The sequence below is a fragment of the Trypanosoma melophagium genome, assembly GCF_022059095.1.
Source record: "Trypanosoma melophagium isolate St. Kilda chromosome Unknown ctg24segment1, whole genome shotgun sequence".
Taxonomy (NCBI): Eukaryota; Euglenozoa; class Kinetoplastea; order Trypanosomatida; family Trypanosomatidae; genus Trypanosoma; species Trypanosoma melophagium.
In genome coordinates, this window is record NW_027125155.1 from 359,921 (window position 1) to 376,013 (window position 16,093).

At 39.9% G+C, this 16,093-nt stretch overlaps 9 protein-coding genes across 12 annotated transcripts; all 9 read right to left on the bottom strand.

The window, feature by feature from the left end:
* Window positions 1–296: 296 nt before the first annotated feature.
* On the bottom strand, window positions 297–790 carry LSM04_008750 (uncharacterized protein; the record flags this gene model as incomplete). The annotated part of the gene is made up of 2 exons (XM_067330027.1): window positions 297–669; window positions 750–790. 2 exons carry the CDS (start codon window positions 788–790, stop codon window positions 297–299), a joined length of 414 nt encoding a protein of 137 aa, XP_067191303.1.
* Window positions 791–1,019: 229 nt separating this feature from the next.
* Window positions 1,020–2,957, bottom strand: LSM04_001186 (Pre-mRNA processing factor 4 (PRP4)-like; the record flags this gene model as incomplete). The annotated part of the gene is made up of 1 exon (XM_067330028.1): window positions 1,020–2,957. The coding sequence occupies one exon, from the start codon at window positions 2,955–2,957 to the stop codon at window positions 1,020–1,022; it is 1,938 nt and encodes a 645-aa protein (XP_067191106.1).
* Window positions 2,958–3,531: 574 nt separating this feature from the next.
* LSM04_002639 (Golgin subfamily A member 5) lies at window positions 3,532–5,142 on the bottom strand (the record flags this gene model as incomplete). The annotated part of the gene is made up of 1 exon (XM_067330029.1): window positions 3,532–5,142. One exon carries the CDS (start codon window positions 5,140–5,142, stop codon window positions 3,532–3,534), a length of 1,611 nt encoding a protein of 536 aa, XP_067191129.1.
* Window positions 5,143–5,461: 319 nt separating this feature from the next.
* Window positions 5,462–6,097, bottom strand: LSM04_004018 (uncharacterized protein; the record flags this gene model as incomplete). The annotated part of the gene is made up of 1 exon (XM_067330030.1): window positions 5,462–6,097. One exon carries the CDS (start codon window positions 6,095–6,097, stop codon window positions 5,462–5,464), a length of 636 nt encoding a protein of 211 aa, XP_067191164.1.
* A 564-nt stretch (window positions 6,098–6,661) lies between these two features.
* Window positions 6,662–7,883, bottom strand: LSM04_005149 (uncharacterized protein; the record flags this gene model as incomplete). 3 transcript variants are annotated; one of them, XM_067330032.1, is made up of 2 exons in its annotated part: window positions 6,662–7,296; window positions 7,342–7,699. In XM_067330032.1, the coding sequence occupies 2 exons, from the start codon at window positions 7,697–7,699 to the stop codon at window positions 6,662–6,664; spliced, it is 993 nt and encodes a 330-aa protein (XP_067191208.1). The 3 variants fall into 3 exon arrangements, with proteins under 3 accessions (XP_067191208.1, XP_067191210.1, XP_067191209.1); XM_067330034.1 differs by lacking the exon at window positions 7,342–7,699 and having other exon boundaries at window positions 6,662–7,207; window positions 7,264–7,278; XM_067330033.1 differs by lacking the exon at window positions 6,662–7,296 and adding an exon at window positions 7,818–7,883 and having other exon boundaries at window positions 7,325–7,774.
* Window positions 7,884–7,899: 16 nt separating this feature from the next.
* On the bottom strand, window positions 7,900–9,514 carry LSM04_003784 (uncharacterized protein; the record flags this gene model as incomplete). The annotated part of the gene is made up of 2 exons (XM_067330035.1): window positions 7,900–9,192; window positions 9,242–9,514. 2 exons carry the CDS (start codon window positions 9,512–9,514, stop codon window positions 7,900–7,902), a joined length of 1,566 nt encoding a protein of 521 aa, XP_067191159.1.
* An 84-nt stretch (window positions 9,515–9,598) lies between these two features.
* On the bottom strand, window positions 9,599–10,905 carry LSM04_001135 (uncharacterized protein; the record flags this gene model as incomplete). 2 transcript variants are annotated; one of them, XM_067330036.1, is made up of 2 exons in its annotated part: window positions 9,599–9,687; window positions 9,909–10,905. In XM_067330036.1, 2 exons carry the CDS (start codon window positions 10,903–10,905, stop codon window positions 9,599–9,601), a joined length of 1,086 nt encoding a protein of 361 aa, XP_067191104.1. The 2 variants fall into 2 exon arrangements, with proteins under 2 accessions (XP_067191104.1, XP_067191105.1); XM_067330037.1 differs by lacking the exon at window positions 9,599–9,687 and having other exon boundaries at window positions 9,904–10,905.
* Window positions 10,906–12,356: 1,451 nt separating this feature from the next.
* On the bottom strand, window positions 12,357–14,384 carry LSM04_000702 (uncharacterized protein; the record flags this gene model as incomplete). Its single annotated transcript, XM_067330038.1, has 1 exon — window positions 12,357–14,384. The coding sequence occupies one exon, from the start codon at window positions 14,382–14,384 to the stop codon at window positions 12,357–12,359; it is 2,028 nt and encodes a 675-aa protein (XP_067191093.1).
* Window positions 14,385–15,101: 717 nt separating this feature from the next.
* On the bottom strand, window positions 15,102–15,923 carry LSM04_003349 (uncharacterized protein; the record flags this gene model as incomplete). The annotated part of the gene is made up of 1 exon (XM_067330039.1): window positions 15,102–15,923. The coding sequence occupies one exon, from the start codon at window positions 15,921–15,923 to the stop codon at window positions 15,102–15,104; it is 822 nt and encodes a 273-aa protein (XP_067191151.1).
* Between the last annotated feature and the right edge of the window lie 170 nt (window positions 15,924–16,093).

The window sequence follows — 16,093 nt, forward strand, 5'->3', positions numbered from 1 at the left end:
ATGAGGGGAAAAAAGAAAACAAAATAGCAGGAAACAAACGGAAAAAAGAAAATGTTAAAGCATAAGAGAATGTCGTAATCCGGTTTCGTGTTTCTTTTTTTTAATTTTCTCCCACCTACTACTACTTTTTTCATTTTAAATTCTTCACAATAATAAATGAATGACATCATTGAAACACTGTGGAATGGAAAGAAAGGATCATACAAAGAGAATAATAACTAACTAACTAACTAACTAAATAAATAAAAAACAATGAAGTTTAAAAAATTTTTACTTTGACGATATTTGATGTAACTTTACCTCTCTAACTCTTTGAGAATCTGTTTTGTAGTGAGTTTATGTTCTCTAGCCGAACGGAGTATGTGTTGGGCCAATTGTTGTACTTCCATTCTACCCTTATCATCAAATACGGTACCTGCCATTACATCATAGTGTGCATCAACATTAATGGATTCATCCATGCGTGTGAGAATACAAGGCACCTCCTCTGGTGTTAATGCAGGTACTTCATGTGTGTCAAAGACCCGAAATGCCACTGTTAGTTCTTCTACCGTACAGAAATTCTCTGCCTTAAGAGTTTTTCTTGCTGTAAAAAAGTACAAAATGCAGTACTTGAAACTAGATCTTCCGTTGGAAAATGTTCGTGTAACAGTGCGGCCATATCCGACTCTGTGCAAAACATAACACATCTGCGTAGAACATTCGGGATGTCTGCACGAGAGATACTACCGACCCGTTTTCAGTCGTACAAATCAAAGGTCTGTAACAACTCTTCCGTTGGGATTGACATTCAAAGGACCACCACTATGTAGCAAAATCATATTAGTGTAGAAAAAAAAAAAAACAGGATACATAAGAATCACAATATAATCTTAAAGTAATAAAAAAAAAGTTGGATCATGTGCACACGGACTACATATTAATCTTATTACAGTATTTTCCTTGTCTTTTCTTCTTTTAAACGGCAGTCCTCTGTATAAGACGTACACCATTTCAATTTGCATACCCTCCCTCCTGTCTCATTTCTTCATCAAAAAACGCATTTCATCATCATCATCATCATCATCATCATCATCCTTATCTTCAGCATGGTTGCCTCTGCCATTATTTGTACTTGCGGATACACCACCAGTGATACTCTCTCGTACCCCTTCCACTTTTCTCTTACGCAACACCATCATTTCATCCTCTTCTTCTTCTTCCATATCTTCTTCATCTGCCTCTTCATTCTGCTGCTGCCGTGTTGTCGCCATGCCGGTTTGTATCGTATCGGTCGTCTCATGCCGCACTACCGCACTATTCCCACCGCCCGCACCCCACAAAGACCAATATTTACTGTGATCTACGGTAAATAAAACAGACTCCTTCTTCTCTCCAACACCATTATTCATAAACGGCCAACACTGCGATCGCACTGCCGCACCGCCGCGAAGAACCGCCGCCGTCGACCCGCCAACGTCCAAATCCCACAATCGCACAGTGCCGTCAAGCGCAGTTGTCGCCAACGCGGCCGGCAAAACAACAGCGGCGCTATTTCCGCAGAACTGCAGAGAAGTGACGACATCCGTGTGGCCCACCAGCCGCCACGGCGATGTCGCCCCCACCCGCACGTCCCACACATGCACGGCGTGATCGGCACCGCCGGATGCGAAACGAACACCGCACGGCGACCACGCCACACACGTCGCACTATTGAGATGACCGCCATGTGTACCCGCCGCAATGTGCACCACCGCGCCACAGCGCACATCCCACACCACCGCACGACCCGCACGATCTGTCGAAGCGAGTAATGAACCATCGGGATGGAAAGAAACGTCTAACGTCCCACCTGCTGTAGTGTGGGCATCTTGTGTGTGTAGGTAGCGTAACGGGGTGGTATCTGCATCGGGGGCACTTGTTGAAGTAAAGGTGCACGTAGAGGTTGCAATATCCCACAGACGAAGCGTGGAGTCATCACTAGTGGAGGCAAGAAGGGAAGCGGTGGGGTCTACGGCAAGACGTTGAATACGTGCTGTGTGATGAGAATCACTTACACCCACACGCTCCAATAAAAAATCTCCACGTCTCTTCTTACTCTTATTGCTAATACTATTATTATTATTATCACTACCGCCACAATCATTTCCCACGGTATTTACACTACCATTTAATGGTTCCCCACGAATACGCCATATTGCAATACGGGTGTCAAACATTGTGGTGGAGAAAAATACCGGTGAGGCCGGATGCGCTGCAAGGTGCTGTACACGACCCCAACCATTCTCACAAGTTGATACACTCGCGTGAGGCAAACACGCATCAATATCCCACAATGTTACTACACCATCTGCGGCTCCTGTGAGTACCATACCTGGCAATGTGGGTAGTGCAACACAACATGTAAAGGGCATGCAAAGAGTTCCCACAACAGAAGCATCATTGCCACGATCAGCACCATTGTTTCCATTTTCAATCTTAACGTTACGAACAGATTTTACAAGTTTCATACTTCGCAGTTGCTCTAATGCCGCTTGATGAGCAGGGCAAATAACTGCAGCAGAAGCTACAAATGCCTCTTTAAGTCTCGCTATACGACGTTCTGCACGTGCTAACGTCAAGGGAAGTAAAGCTGTACGTTTTGCCACCAGTTCTGGAGAAGCTTCTGAATATTTGGCTTTGGTTTGTGTCGGAATAGTCTGAGAAACAATATTCTGATACTTTCCATCTTGTTGGTAGAATTGATTTTGTCTTTGTCCATACTGCTGTTGGGTCGCAGTGGATGATCCTTGTGTAGGATAATGCCGTTCACGAATAGCCTCTACAGTGTTGTATCCTCCTTCTATCATAAGTTTGTGCAATCGATGTCGACGTTCAGCTGCGGTTTCGGCGAAGATAAAAATAGGCGCCTCAAGCATCCGCAGTCCCTCTTGCACTGCATGATCTGTGGAAGGAAGCACAGGATCTACAAGTTCCATTACTGCAACGCAACAAATTTAATCTTGTTATTGTTTTCTTTTTTTCTTTTTCAACCTTTTATTGCGTGTGCGTTTCTCTGCCTATTTGGTTCGATTCGCTCCCTCTTTCCCTCTCTGTGTGTGTGTATGTATGTTAAGTCCACTTGCAGGAGAGAGCCAATAAAAGGATGTGCTTCCCTTTCCTCAATGCGCTACACAATCAATCAAAAAAAAAAAGGAAGAAAAGAGGAAAAAATGGTTAGATGGAAAAATAGATAAACTACATGGGTGTGAAAAAATGTTCGAAAAACACACAACTATATAATGGCAATATATGTGTATGTATGTGGGTAAAATATGACACAAATACCACAAATACAGAAACACACACACACACACACACCATGGCATATGAGTTAGTATTACTGCATATTACTATACTGCACAGTGAGAGCAAGAAGAACAGCAAAAACAAAAACGAAAAAGAAGGGAATAAAATAATAATAATAATAATAATAATAATAATAATAATAATAATAATAATAATAATAATAATAATAATAATAATAAAGTAAAAAAACTTGTGTTTTTATTATCATTCAGCAGCTGCATTAGGAGTATTACCAGTACTAGCAGCCATCTCACCCGTGGTTGAAGAACTAGGGGTTGCTGCCGATGAAAGCATCATCATTAACATAGTGATCCATCCATGCAAACAAGCAATATAAACAATAGCAGCAACACGCATAATAGGAAACCGTCGCAGTCCACGTCCAATGCGAAGCGCTAAAGCATCCACAGCATCAATAAGTCCCAATACATTAGGCACTATTCCATTCGTGGAGTTCCCACGACGCATAAGAACAGGACGACTATCTCCTCCATCACGTATTGATTGTTGTTGCTGTTGTTGTTGTGATACAAACACACGTGTGGTGCGTTCTTCTTCAAGTCTATGTGTTGCACGATCACATCGTCGTCGCCACTCCGCCGCATCACGCAAGGCAGCCTCTAACGCATTTTGTTTTTCTAACAGCTGTCGGGATAAAATAACATGATCACGTGATCCAATATCATCACCGCGTAGTGAAACAAGAGCTCCAGCTGCAGTAAAAGTACCACCATTCTTTTCTACCGCCGCACGAAGTTCATTCAATTCCCGTTGTCGGTTTTGAAGTAATTGTTTACTACGTTTATGTGCAGAGATCTCACTATCAAGTGCCTCTCGTGCTCCACGTATATCTAGTTGCAAAAAATCAATTTGCTGCAATAGTTTTAATCGCTCCTCATGTGCTTCTGAGACTTCTCGCCGAGAAGCAGCTACTTGTGCCTGTAATCGCTCAATTTCCTGTTTCATAGAAACTATAGAACCTTTAAGTTGCTCAATTTCTTCTTCTTGTTCTACTACTCTACTATTTGGATCATCGTCACTGGGATTATCATTATTATCATAATTATTTAAATGTCCCCCTCCTTTTTTTTTTTGTAACTCCAGTTGATTACGAAGTGCTTCATACTCACGTTGTTTTTCTTCCAATAAACAACGAGATTTTGCCCTGTGTTCATCAAAACGCATTCTTGTATCACGCAGTGATTCCTCAAGTTGATGTACTTGCAGAGAACGTCGTAATAATTCCTGCTTTGCTGCATCTGTTGCCGCCTGATGACGCTGTACTTCCCGTGTAAGTGCCTCAATCTCATCATCTCTTCGTTTTAATTCGGACAATTCTGCCTCCAATCCATTTTGCGAAACGGCTTCCATTGTTGTTATATTCCCTTCTTCAAGAGGACCTTTTGCTTGTTTTGAACGGAGGCCATTTGCAAGAGACTTACTAATACTATTCATACCACCACCACCAGTAGTAGTAGTACTAGTAGTAGGAGTACTATTGTTATGCTTTTCACTATAATAGACACGTGTGTTTGTTGTGTGATTAGGAAAGGATGTTGGTTGAGCTGGAAACATCGGTATTTGTGCTTGTTTATCCACACCGTGCGGTATGTAATCATCGCCAGCATCAAACCCGCTTTCTCCTGTTCCTTTCGATTCATTTCCTCCTCTTTTTATTCTTTCATCCTTTTCTTCTCCCAACTCAACACCATCGTCGGCTCCTGCAGTATCTGTTGCATTCACTGTCTGCTGTAATGCGTGCTGCTCCACTCGTTCATCAATCGCCTCAAGAAAGGCTGTTACGCCTTGAAACATAATTTATTTTTTGTTTAGCTTCCCTACAATAGCAATATATATATATATGTATATATATAATATTTTTTTTATTTACTGACAAACAGTTCTACGAAGAAAAAAGAAAAAAAGGAAACGAAAAACAAGAGAGAGAGAGAGAGAGAAAACCATGGATTTGTACGTTTGCATCAAGAAATAGTGAAAATAAGAAAATAAAAATGATTATGCACTACTCCGAAGTGAAGAGAAAACAAAAAAAAAAACAATATTGTATTTGTTTCTTTTTTACAATTGTGACTCAGTGAAAACAACAACTTCTTCAACAGTAGTAGTAGTAGTATTAATCACCCTCATCATTGTTTTCGTTATCGGACTCAGACTGATTATTATCCATTAAAGGCATATAACCTTCATCCTCTGGATCTCGGTATTCATCATAAGAACCCTCAGCTAAATCATCATTACTGTTATCATCATCATCATTGTTATTCTGCATTCGTGTACGAATAGCTTCGGAGAGTGATGATTCACCAGGACCATCTAAAGTCTCCTCTAACTTTTTAGCAAGTTTAGCAAGCATTTCACAAGCCTTTTCACTCCCCTTTCCCTCTTCTTTTTTAGTATCCTTCTCTTGTTGAAGTGCTACTGTGATCATCTCCTGCATCTGAACCATTTGTGCCACGGCATGTCTATACGCACACTGTACATCGGCGATAGCCGAGCATAAGTCTGCCAACTGCAGTGTTGCCTCACACACAGGTTTTCCTCCCTTGTGGGTGGTAGTGATATTTAAATTATGAAATCCAGCAAGTTTTTCTGCAATGGCAATACGTACAGCTTCTTGCATGATTTCACTTTGTAAAATTGGGTCTTCCAGAGTCTCCAGCGCCTGTAAGTGCAGCGGGAGAATAAATGAACCGGTAACACGTACGGTTACGTCAGTGGTAGGTCCCAAACCATGTCCTCTTTCCACCATTTAGAGACTTTTAATAATGATGTCCGGAAATCAGATATTTCAAAAGAAAATAAATAACAGCAGGAAGCAAAAAAAAAAAAAACAAATGGTAAAAAGAAAGGGGAAAAAAAAGGATTTCCCTCTTGATGATTTCTCTTTTTTTTGTTTTTTGTTGTTACTCCTTTTCTTTAAAGCAGAGTGGTTCTTCTATGCACTGTTGATGGAGAATTGGAAATGGTGCAAAAAAAGAGGATATGAAAATTCTGCACGATAAGAACAACATTGAGAGTAATGGGATCTAAACATCACAGTAATAATATATGTATATATCAGTTGAATATAGAAGAACAATACAGACATTCTTTTAAAGGATAAAATAAATAAATAAAAATAATATATATATATATATATATATATATATATATATATATATACCGGTAGGGTATGCACAAAGATATGTACTTCGATAATGGAAAACAACAATAACAAGTAACACAAAAATAATAAAAAATAATTTCCGGTAGAATGTTTCAGAGATTTTTTTTTCTTCGGCAACCGCTTTTTTCATAAAACAAACAAATTTAATCAGTGGAATAATACACTACAATCATCTAGGACAGTATCCATGTAACGTGTACCACGGAAACGAAACGTACATCCATACATTGCCTCATGTCGTGCAATTTCACTCTTTAGATGTTCAGTAAGTCTCCGTAGTTCCTTTCGTAGTTCTTCTAACTGAGCACTATTACTATTATTAAGAACGGATCCCTTTTCTAATTCCTTTAAACGGTGAATAACAAACTCTCGTCTTTTAACAACCTCAAGCAATGGAAGTTGAAGTTCTAATCGCCTCGTTTCTTTTTGAATTTCATTTTTACGTTGCGGCAGTGGAAGTTGTACCCAGCGCTGCAGTGTTTGTCGCTGTTCAGCTTCTGGCAACTCCAACACAGACCACAATTGCTGCAGTTTATCATCCTCCACACCAGCAAACACATCAGTTGTATTATTATCCACCGATCTTCGCCCATACGATGGTGTTTGTGGCGGTGAATATGAATATTGTAAGGAAAGTGATACCGCATCTTCTATTCCACCCTTTTGCTCAATATATGACGTTCCTCCATAAAACTCCTGTCCATGACGTCTACTGGATCCAACAGCAAGAGGAAAAGTTGTATTAACACTCGGTGAAGTTTCATCAAGTTGACTTCGTTTTTCTTCACGGGCTGTGAGTTCTTTTAATAGTCATTCCTCTTCTTCACCAAGTGCACGTTTAGCCCATATTTCACGTTCCTTACGTAAAGCGTCATGCATTTCTTTATATAATCCATCATACTTTTGCTGCATCTCGCGTAGGCCCTCTAATTTTTGTTGTTCCTGTGTCAATCGCAATGTATCCATTTGAGTTTGTGTGGCACGTAACTCATCCTCTAACGCCACACTACGTTTTTGTTCTTCTTCAAATATAGTGTAGAATTGCTGCTGTTTCTTTTCAAATTCACCACGTATTTGCTGCACAGTCTCACGTGAACGTTTATCAGCGTCTGTAAAGTACGTGGAAAGTGTTTTCTCCATATCACTTTGAAGTTCAGTGAGGTGATCACGGTAGAACTGTTCCATCTTCTGTGCGGCCTCATCACGTTTCTGCTGTTCGCGACGTACACGATCCTGCTGTTCTGCAAGAAACGCACGGCACTATGATTCCGACTACGCGGAGTATTTCACATTGCTCTTCCACACGTCTTTGCATCTCCGCTTCCCGACTGAGATGCTCCTGAACTCGTGTTTCTAATGTGCTGCACATCTGGGCAATTTGTTCTTCATACCTGCGTTGTAACTCCCGCTGCTGCTGTTCTAAATGTAATATGTGTTGTTGCTCGAGATGCGCCACACGCTGTGTATACGCTTGCTGACTTTCCTGTGTTTTTACCGTTACTGTGCGTAGAAAGAAGATCCTTATATTCCTCCTCTAATACACGCACCCGCTCATTAGCTGCCTCCTGCAGTTCACGACTCTGTGTATCCATACGCTCAACAAGTCGTCTACGTTCTGCCTTAAAGGCGTTTTCACGATCACGCAGTGTAGCGGCGGTACGTTTTTTATATTCCACCAGATATTGTTCCTGTTCTTTGCGTAATTCCGATATAAGAGTATCATGTTGTCGTCGTTCGTCCTCCATTGCCACATTACGCATTTCACGCAACTCCATTTCTTCTTGTCGTTGTTGCTCAAGTATTTTCTGCCGTTGGGCATACGCTTCTGTTCGTTGTTGATCTAATTCGGCTCGGCTACGTTGTCGTTCTTTATCTAGTTCTATTTCATATTCACGTTGTTGTTGCTGCATCATTGCCCGCTGATTAGCTTCTATGGCCCATGTCTTTTCCAAGAGATCACTTTGCATATTATCCCACCTTTCTTGCTGCTCCTGCGCTCGTTTTTTACAGTATTCATTAAGCATACGTTGTTTCTCCTCCAATAACCGCAATCCTCGTTCCATCGCTTTTTCTTCCATCACCTTTTGATTCGTCAATAGTGATTCATGCAATACATTTTCACGTTCTTTTAGTGATTCACGTTCGTTATGAAGTGTCACTTCCATTTCTTTCTGCATTTTTGTTACTTCATTCGTCATGTGTGATTCCATGAGTTGTTTGTATTTCAAGAGTTCCTTGTTAAAGGTGGCTAATTCCTCTTCTCGTAGGTGTGACCAGTCCGCCTCACTCTTTTCCTGGTATGTTAACATGCTCGTTGTAACAGTTAAGAGATGTTGTTGCATGTCTTCCTTTGCTCGATTAAAACGTTCTTCGTACTGTGATGCGAGTTCCTCATGTAGTGCAGTACTTTTAATTTCCCACCTCCGTTGTCCTTCATATAAATTGTTAAACTTATCATCATAGGTTTTTTGAGTTGCTTCACGTTCTTTTTTAATGAGTTCTAATGCCATTTGTTGGGCCTCATCTGCTAAACGTCGAGAAGTCTCTTCTAATGCTTCTTCCCGTTTTCGTAGATCCGACCCTTGCGCGGTTATTTGGGCTTTCAATGCCTGTTTCTTTTCATTAAATACCTCTTCTAGTTTTTTACCTGCGGCTGTATAAAGTTTCTTTCTTTCTTTCTTCCGCCTGTTGTAATACCCTTGCACATTGATTTCTCTCCTTCTGTACTAGTTCCTCTAAACGTTTGGCCCACACTTCATTTAATTGTTCCCGTTCCCGTTCGCGTAGTAATTCCCCTTGTTGTTTCACAGAAACGCACTTCTGTTCCCATTCCTCTACACTTCGCAGAACCCATTCATAATCACTACGGGAAACACGCGTCCCAACACCACCACTATTTCCATTTCCATTTTGCTCATCATTTTCATCACCACCGTTGAGTGCCTTAACTGACAGTTGATCATATCGTTGTCGCATCTCTTCTATTTTATTGTGCCACATCTCATCTCTTTCACGTCTCGCATGTGCCACTGCCGCTGCGGTCGCCTCATGTTGTTGTTGTGCAGCCGTTGCGGCGGCGTTGAGTCAAACTTCTAAGCGATCACGTTCCGCCGCCGCCCCTTGGGCCTCTTCGCGGTGCATATAAATAGCGGCTTCTATTTCTAATTCTAATGCTTTGCAGGGTTCGGCATCCATTCGTTCACGTCAGGCGATTAATTCCTCCATGGCGGCGGTTTGTTGTTCACGGTGTTCTCGCACGAGTTGTTCCCGAAGGCGTGAGAGTTCCGCATTGCGGATTCTAATGATTTCACGCGTAGTTCTTCATGTTCCTTCACCTCCTCCCGCTCGGCATTCGCGATAAGAAGACGTTCTTCCTGTAATATAGACACCTAACCCTTTTCCCGTTCGGCGAGTTTCTCATCATATAAACGACAGCGATCGTAGAACTCCTTTTCTAGGATCGATTTATATTCCTCTTTAAACACTTCCACATGACGTAAGACCTGCTGTTCCATCTCTAGTCGAAGTTCACTGTGATTACTTAGTGCCTGTGTGGTCTTTTCCAGCATCACTCGACTGATGGTTTCCACATCCTGCTGATGTGCCGCTAAGACTTGTTGTGCTTTTTGCATCATATTATCTTCAAATTCGGCCCTTTGCTGTTCAAACGCAGTGGAGCGACGCAGCCATTCTTCTTCAAAGGACTCCATATGACGTGAAAGTCGTGCCAAACTGTTTTCTTCGCTACTTCGCACAACGGCTTCATACCTCGACATGACTTGCATTGCCCGGGCAATGATATCACCTTCTTGTCCACGTTTGGAGGTTTCATTGCGTAATTGAGATGTGCGAAGGTTTAAAAATTCTCGTTTCTCTTGCTGATAACGCCGTTCTGCCTCTTGCAGTAAATCACGTGTTTCCACAATTTGTTTTTGTAAACGTTCATGTTCTTCTTTTGGTACAAACCCTTCACGTGATCCTGTTTCGGTTAATATCCCACTATTACCATTTCGTCCTCCTTTTTGTTCTTGTTGTTGTTGTTGTTCACGTAATAGACGTGATGCCTGTGCCTTTTCTCGTTGTAATTCCCCTACCAAACGTGTTTCTCGCTCCTGTGCACGAGCACGTTCTCCTAACAGTTTATATTCATATTCTGCCACAATGCGAGCGAAGCGTTGTTCCACTTCTCTATTATTACTTTTATTATCATTATTATTACTATTGGTATTATTAGTGTTAGTACTACTCGTTCCTTTGCCGTGAAGAGTTGGTGGTGTGTTGAGCAATTGGTATTCCTCATTATTATTGTTATTGTTATTACTTCTGTCAGCGGTAAAATGCGGAACATTGCCGTTATTGCCAAAACGTACCGATGAAATCGGTGTTGTCATTGCTCATCGTACGTCTAATCTCTAAATTCAATACTTCTTTTATTACTGTCAACGCTTTTTTTTGATTATTTCCTGTGCCTATATATGTGATAAAACAAAATAGAAGAAAAATAAATAAATGGATTGAACATAATAATAATAATAATAATAATAATAATAATAATAATAATAATAATAATAAAGAATAACAGAATAAAAAAAGCAAAGCACTATATATCTTTCAGAGATATAAACTCATGCATTTATTTCCTCACCTGATAAAAATGGGTTGAGAGAAGAAAAAGAGAAAGAGGAGCCGTACATTGCGCTGCGAGAAAAGTAATTAAACCTCAACACCAAATATAAATAAATAAATAAATAAATATATTTATAAACAATACAGCTTCATCAACGGCGGTATGAACAAGACCAACAGCAAACTAGGCCTGAGGGGAAGAAAACAACGTGACAAACACACAAACAATAAACAGAAAAGAGCTGAGAAAAGAAAAGAAAAAAGAAATCAGTCACTAATAATAATAAAAAAAAACAGCAATATATATATACACGATCAACCGATGGCTGTTTGAAAAAAAAGGAAACTGAGAAAAAAGTACTCAAAAGTAAAGAGAAACAAAAAAAAAAAAAAGCAATGGCGAGAAAATATTTCATCAAACAAGTCAAAGAAAAAAAAAGCGAAAAAAAGAGGAAACAGTGAAGCTGATGAAGCACGTCAGAAAAAAGTAATCACAAACAGGGAGATGCACGTACAGCTACTGTACTCCATATATAATCTGCATGCATATATTATTTACTACAACCACTCTTATTATTATTGGTATTATTATTAAAGAGGGTGAGAGAGGGTTTACCTGTGAAGAAAATGAGATGGAGAAAAACAAACAAGAAAAAAGAGGACCGCATCTCATAATTATCTTCCGAGGCAAACTCCATATATATATATATATATATATATGACTATGATTAAAGCAAGGACAATAACAATAATAAAAAAAAGGTTTGAAACAAAACGTACCTCTTTTGTTCTCTGTTCTCATAGTTGTTCATAATATATATCTTTTCCTTTTTTTTTTTAAATGCCGCAGAGCAAAGATACACGTCAAAAAGAAAAACAAAACAAAAGCAAGCAAACAAATATTATGTCTAATCAGACCAAATCTTCAATACTTCCCCCTTTCCTTTTACCCTACATGCTATCTTAACATTTCACAAGTATATATATATATATATATATATATATATATATATATAATAAATATATTCTCTTACTTTCTACTATTATTACTATTTCTTTCCCCTTTTTCTCCCCTCACCAGTACATAAATACATACAGTTGTAATGATCCTCCACAGTCACACACACACATTCATATAGAGAGATATAAAATATAAAAATTCATATATATATATATATATATATATATATATATATATATATATATATGCACTTCATCACAATCTATCCTCACGACACGATGCCCCAAGTCGCATAAATGAAGCATCTCTACCAATCGATGATGTTCCCGCTGCTGTTGTGGTGGTTCCTGTTGTACTTGTGGTGGTCGTCATCCATGGCGAGAGTCGTTCCCCCACACTGTGCACAGGGTTCGGTGAAGTAAGTGCTGTGACTAACCGCACAAAGTCATTCACATGAAACTCATAATTATCATCTGCTGGAATGCCAATCATATGCAGTGCCCTGGCCACTTCTGCTTTACTTACGGGAATTCCCAATCCACGCCAGAGGCCTTCCTCTACACACACCGCTAATGGAACACCATGCAGTAATGTGGATAATTCTGTGGTGGGGACGTTATTATCATTTGGGGCGGCACAGAGAGCAGGAGGAAGTGAGGTGTTTATACCGGGAAATGTATGTAGGGCTGTAGCATTTGCATTTGCTGCTGTAATAGGAGAATTATTATCATTATTATTATTATTATTATTATGATTATTTGCACCAGTGTGGGTGACATTATTACCACCATGACACTTTGCTCCTGTACGACATGTTCCACTTGCGGCACTTCCAGTGGATGAACTTGTACGTCGTGTGATATCACCATCTGCAGAACACTTCTTTTGCACCGCAGACTCCAAAACGGCGTAAAACGTGGCTCGCAATACTTCTGTTGGATATCGTCCTTGAATCATAAATGCCATACGAGAAATAAAGGCATCAAAGTATACCCGTTCACGTGATTCGGTTTCTCCTGCATCTTCCATGGCTAATGTAGATGCATGAGGCTCCATACTCTCCTTTTCCCCTGGTGTACTTTTTGGGTAATAGCGAAATGCGCTAATTGCCTTTACCTCATCAAAGAGATCTGCGATAAGTGGAACATCTGGTAATGGGATATTCACCCGCTGCAGGATTTCGGACAACACTTCAATATCCACCAGTCGTGTGTCCACGCCGACACACTCCGCCTTAACACTACGGAACTCCTGAAGAAAGTCCTGCACATCAACAGAAACGACACTAAAGGCAGAGAGATCACTGCGGGTGCTATCATCACGATCTAAACTTGTCCCTCCAACACTACTGCGAACAGACGTCGCCCATGGTGCAAACACAGCAGAGGAGGAAGGACGCAATACACATAAATTGGTACGAGTACTGCATAAACTGGTTGGCATATTTTGTACATATGCCTCAGGAGGGGTGGCATTTGTTGTATTTATATTTGTATTATTTGTAGTTGCATTTATACTTGTACTTGTTTGGTTTTGACCATTCGGAGGAAACGACCATCCATTAAGATCCTGCTGCATTGGTGTTTCAGTATTCACTGGAGCGGATTTCTGACTTTCCCCAAGTGATACACCATTAACATTACCATTACCAGAACTAACACTACCAGCAGTAGCCGCAGTAGCCGCACGCGTATTTCTGGAATTGCGTACGAGTGCCTCATCACTTGTTGTGGGTGTATTATGTAATTTCGATTCCACAGTGGTTTCTTCTTTAGAACGTACGGGAGAGGCATGTCCATCACGTTTTATGGAATTCGACTCCGATGGCTCTTTTATATCTTCTGTCCGATCACCACTATTGGGTTTACTAGAACTATTGATATCCAATTGACGCTCTTTTGAGGTCTTGTTACTGGAGTGTCGAAGTTGTTCCACAATATACAGTAAAGGATCTTCCGGCCTTTCACTCAGTACGCTGCTGAATAAGTTCTCAACTTTGTTATGCACACAATGACGACGAAGATACCTGTACGCCTCACTCAAATCAACCTGCGACGGTTGACCTTGTTGTTGTAATTGTAATTGCTGTCGTGATTGAGATTGTTGTTGAAGTGATTGAGATTGTTGAGGTGGTGCCGGTTGGAGTTGACTATGATGAGATTGTTGTTGTTGCTGTTGCTGTTGCGATGGTTGTTGTTGGGATTGTTGTGCTTGTTGTGATTGTGTTACGCAACGCTGCGAGATGGCGAGGGAAGTTCCCCGCATCGATGCCGTGCTTGGCATTAAAATAGAAATAACGTTAAAAGAAGAGAAGAATGGAAGTAATTTCACTCCCAAGTACTATTTCTCGCTTTGCTTGTTTACACAAACACACACACACACCAACGGTATAGAAGAATATGGCTAATGGGAACTGGTATCCCTAATCAAAAGATGTATCTAGTATTTCGTATATATATATATATATATATAAATAGCCAAGTAGGTAATTATATAAATATAAATATAGATATAGATATAAATATATATATTTATTTATTTTTTTAATATCATCTATATATTGTATTTACATTGAAAATAATAGTAATATATAATTAAAGAGAAAGAGAGAGAGAAAAGAAAAAAAAAGGAAGAATAAAAAAGAAATAAATACACTAATAACAGAGCATGCACAAACAAACAGATAAAAATATACACACACCCAAAAAGAGAAACAACAACAACAAGGTAAATATCCAAGAATGATTAGATAGGTACACGAAAAATGGAAACTTAGATATGCTTAACTTTAATATTCATCACCAGCAGAATTAATCGAGAAGATTCAATATTCACAAATAGAAAAACTCAAAAACAGGCATCACCACCAACAACAAATAAATCAATAATAATAATAATAATAATAATAATAATAATAATAATAATAATAATAATAAAGCACACAAACAGAAACAAACACACACATTACATATTACAGTTACCACAACAAATCCATGTAATTTATTTTTGTATATGGACCTCCATGAAACGAATAGGTTCTGTAGCCCCTGATGTCATTTTAAACTCATGAATGTATTTCCACACCGTTGGAAAGTCCCTCTTTAATGCAAATATGAAACACTTTGCATTCTCGCACACATCACCAGCCGTCATACCGCCGTGTCCCACGCGAAATATAAGTTGTCCCTGTTGTCCAGCCCGCACCACACCACCGGTGGCCCCTTGTGAGAGGCGAAATGTGAGACTTGTACGATCATCCAACTCTTGTAGGGCGGTAATACACTTACGCGAGGCACGTGCTAATGATGAGGTTTGCCCAACAGTTGTTGTTGTTTTTGTTGTTTTTGTCTTTTCTGTAGTTTCTGCTGTTTTACCGTTTCCATTGCCATTTCCACCACCGGCTGCGGAGAGAATACACATTGGTAGTCTTGACACAATACGTGCATCTACCACAAAGTGTGAAAATGTATTCGCGACTTGCACCGCACGACGTACGGCTTCGGCGTCATCGCGTTTACAAATCGCCTCTGCTGTTATCACCGCATCGTAATAACCATGACGTTTATTGATTTTAAACGCATCGGTGGAAATAACGCGGGGAACGATAAGACATGTGGTGCGGCCATTCATTGCATATGTACGTTGTGGGAGTTGAAAAACATGTGCGTTAATGAGATCAGGACATTGGGCAATGACAACAGTAGGGATAACAAACTCAAGAAATATGCCTTCCGCCGCTGCTGCTGCTTCATCGCCATTGCAGAGACGTTGGAGTTTATGCACTACCGCTTTGGTGATAATTAAACGTTTATCCTGCGGCATTTTATTTTTATTTTCTGTTCTGTATATATATATATTTCTTTCTTTTGTTTTTTTGTTTGTTTTAAATTAATAATAGACGCTCTTCTTTATTTCTGTGTCTGTATTTGTTTCCTGAAGAACAAAAAAGCCCAAGAACACCTCTGCCCCACTTCATTTAAGGATAAAATGGT